A 2,431-nucleotide genomic window follows, 5' to 3' on the forward strand; every position below is an offset into this window, starting at 1 on the left:
ATGGAATAAACTAAAGATGTAATCTCTGTACTAATCGAGTAATGAGAATTCAGGTTGTCCCTTTGACGTAGAGTTTTACCAAAATCACAAATCTTTTTTAAAAGCTGAAACCTGTGTAAACAGTCTTAACGATTGCAATATTGCATTAATAAGAAAAGCCCTTAGAAAATTTATTTTAGCTCTACTGCTTTAAGAAAAATGTAAAAAATCAACATAATATGAAACTAAAAATAATGACAATTATTGTCACAAAGTATTTTGTTTCTTTTCATAGGTATGCACATACACATACTCACAAATACATATTCTCAGGAGGACTTGCATGGAACAGCCCTTCCCCCACTTCAGACACACGCTAATTGGTGTTGTGTTTTAGCAGTGTTGGGGATACCATCATCACAGAATTTGCAGCCTGGAGTACTTCTGAAATTTCCCAGAATGCACTGATGTACTACAGTGGTCGGCTCTTCTGGATCAATGGCTTTAGGATTATCACAACTCAGGAAATAGGTCAGAGAACCAGTGTCTCTGTTTTGGAAGCAGCCAAATTTAATCAGTTCACAATTATTCAGACATCCCTCAAACCGCTGCCAGGTACAATATTTTATTCTTGCCTACCCTTTCTCCCCCACCCCTTTTGTTAAATAAATAGTTAAGATGGGAGTTTTTCTTAAGAATTATGTTTTAAGAGGAACAAGGCTTTAGTAGTTTCTGTTGGTTTTCTTGCAGTCAGTTTAATCTTAACCCAAATTTGTAGCCTGAAAAAGTCAGAAAAAGATCATTTTCAGGATATATTAAAGGAAAGAGAAATTTTGTTTTAGTTCTGATTATCAGTAATTTTTGTTGATTTTCCATGATTTCTATATTGATCAATAATCGTAAGTCCTTTGTCCTTCTATTTCTTTCTTTTTTTCATTCCTTAGGGAATTTTTCCTTTACCCCTAAGGTTATCCCAGATTCTGTTCAAGTGTCTTCATTTAGGATTGAGGGAAACGCCTCAAGTTTTCAAGTCCTGTGGGATGCGCCCCCTGTAGTGGACTGGGGTGCAGTTTTCTACAGTGTGGAATTCAGTGCTCATTCTAAGGTATGGTGTTGGTTCTAGTAACTTCCATTTCCCAAATAAACTGTACCATCAGTATCAGCCCTGCCCACACTGATTTGTACTTTCTTCACTGAGCCAATCCCATCTTTGTCATTCCCATGGCATTCGGTTATTAAGATTATTCCCAAGAACACTTGTTTACAACCAGTCTCTGACTGCTTAGTGCTAACTGCTCTGTCGGACATACTTTAACTGGTCTATGTGGTAAAACATAGGATTGACCAAAATTAGCATTTCCAAAATTGCAAGTTTTGATTTTACATGTGAACCAAAGTTTGGAGATTTTAGTTAATTAGGAACGAAATATGTTATAATTCTCCCTCTGAGAAAATAATGTTTTGTGCTTATATTTTAGTTCTTGGCTAGTGAACAACAGCCTTTACCTGTATTTACTGTGGAAGGGCTGGAGCCCTATGCCTTATTTAATCTTTCTGTCACTCCTTACACGTACTGGGGAAAGGGCCCCAAAACATCTCTATCACTTCGAGCGCCTGAAACAGGTACAAGGGTTAAAAATCTCTTTTTTTCTTTAAAAAAAAAAAAAGACAGAATCTCACTTTCTATAAGCTAGAATGGGCACTTAATAATATTTTAAAATAACTTTCAGTTTCATAGATGTGTTTAGATTCAGTACCCTTTCAATGACTTTTTGGAGATTAGAATAGCATCATTAACATAAATTTACATAATTTATTCCAAAAGAATATTTCAAAGATTTCTTAATGACTGTTTCATTTGATTGTAGTGATATATAAGATGCGGAAACATGTCTCAGATAATTTATAATACCCTTCAAAAGGAAAATGGGCACTTAAGAGCAGAGATTTTTTTGGAAGGCAGGATGTTCTCGTAGATGGTAACTCAGAATCTTGTGTGAGTGAATAACCCATGTCTAAATTTAATGTTTTTTGGGGAATATATTTTAAAAAGGATACTAGCTATATCATTACATGTATACAAAGCCCAGCTGTATGTATCACTCCTTTATTAAAAATTTATTACATACCAATTATGTGTCAGAAACATCATTTCATTTGATTCTAACACAGCTCTTCGGTAGGTAGGACAGGTGATATTATCTTGATTATACAAGGGAGAAAATGGAAGCCCAGTAGTTGTCCAAATAAAATAGCTACTAAATGGCAGGGCTGGGACTTAATCCAGACTTTTCACTACAGTTTCATCCAATCTCCATTTAGTCATTGTTGCAAATGTTAGTAAATGAGAGTTTCCTATTGATTTAATTTATGTAAATTTCCTAGCACAGGACCTGGCAGACAGCAAAAGCTCAATAAATATAGATATCCATTCACCATTGCATTTTTTTTT

The 2,431-nt window shown here is 34.9% G+C and overlaps 1 protein-coding gene across 1 annotated transcript in view; it reads left to right on the plus strand.

Moving 5' to 3' along the window:
- The window catches only part of ROS1 (ROS proto-oncogene 1, receptor tyrosine kinase), a 135,309-nt gene that overhangs the window by 61,779 nt on the left and 71,099 nt on the right, over positions 1-2,431 (plus strand). The window contains 3 exon segments of the mRNA XM_012650123.1: positions 377-594; positions 924-1,084; positions 1,458-1,602. Coding sequence (XP_012505577.1) covers positions 377-594; positions 924-1,084; positions 1,458-1,602 — 524 coding nt within the window.

Source organism: Propithecus coquereli, unplaced genomic scaffold (genome assembly GCF_000956105.1).
Source record: "Propithecus coquereli isolate 6110/MARCELLA unplaced genomic scaffold, Pcoq_1.0 Scaffold313, whole genome shotgun sequence".
Taxonomy (NCBI): Eukaryota; Metazoa; Chordata; class Mammalia; order Primates; family Indriidae; genus Propithecus; species Propithecus coquereli.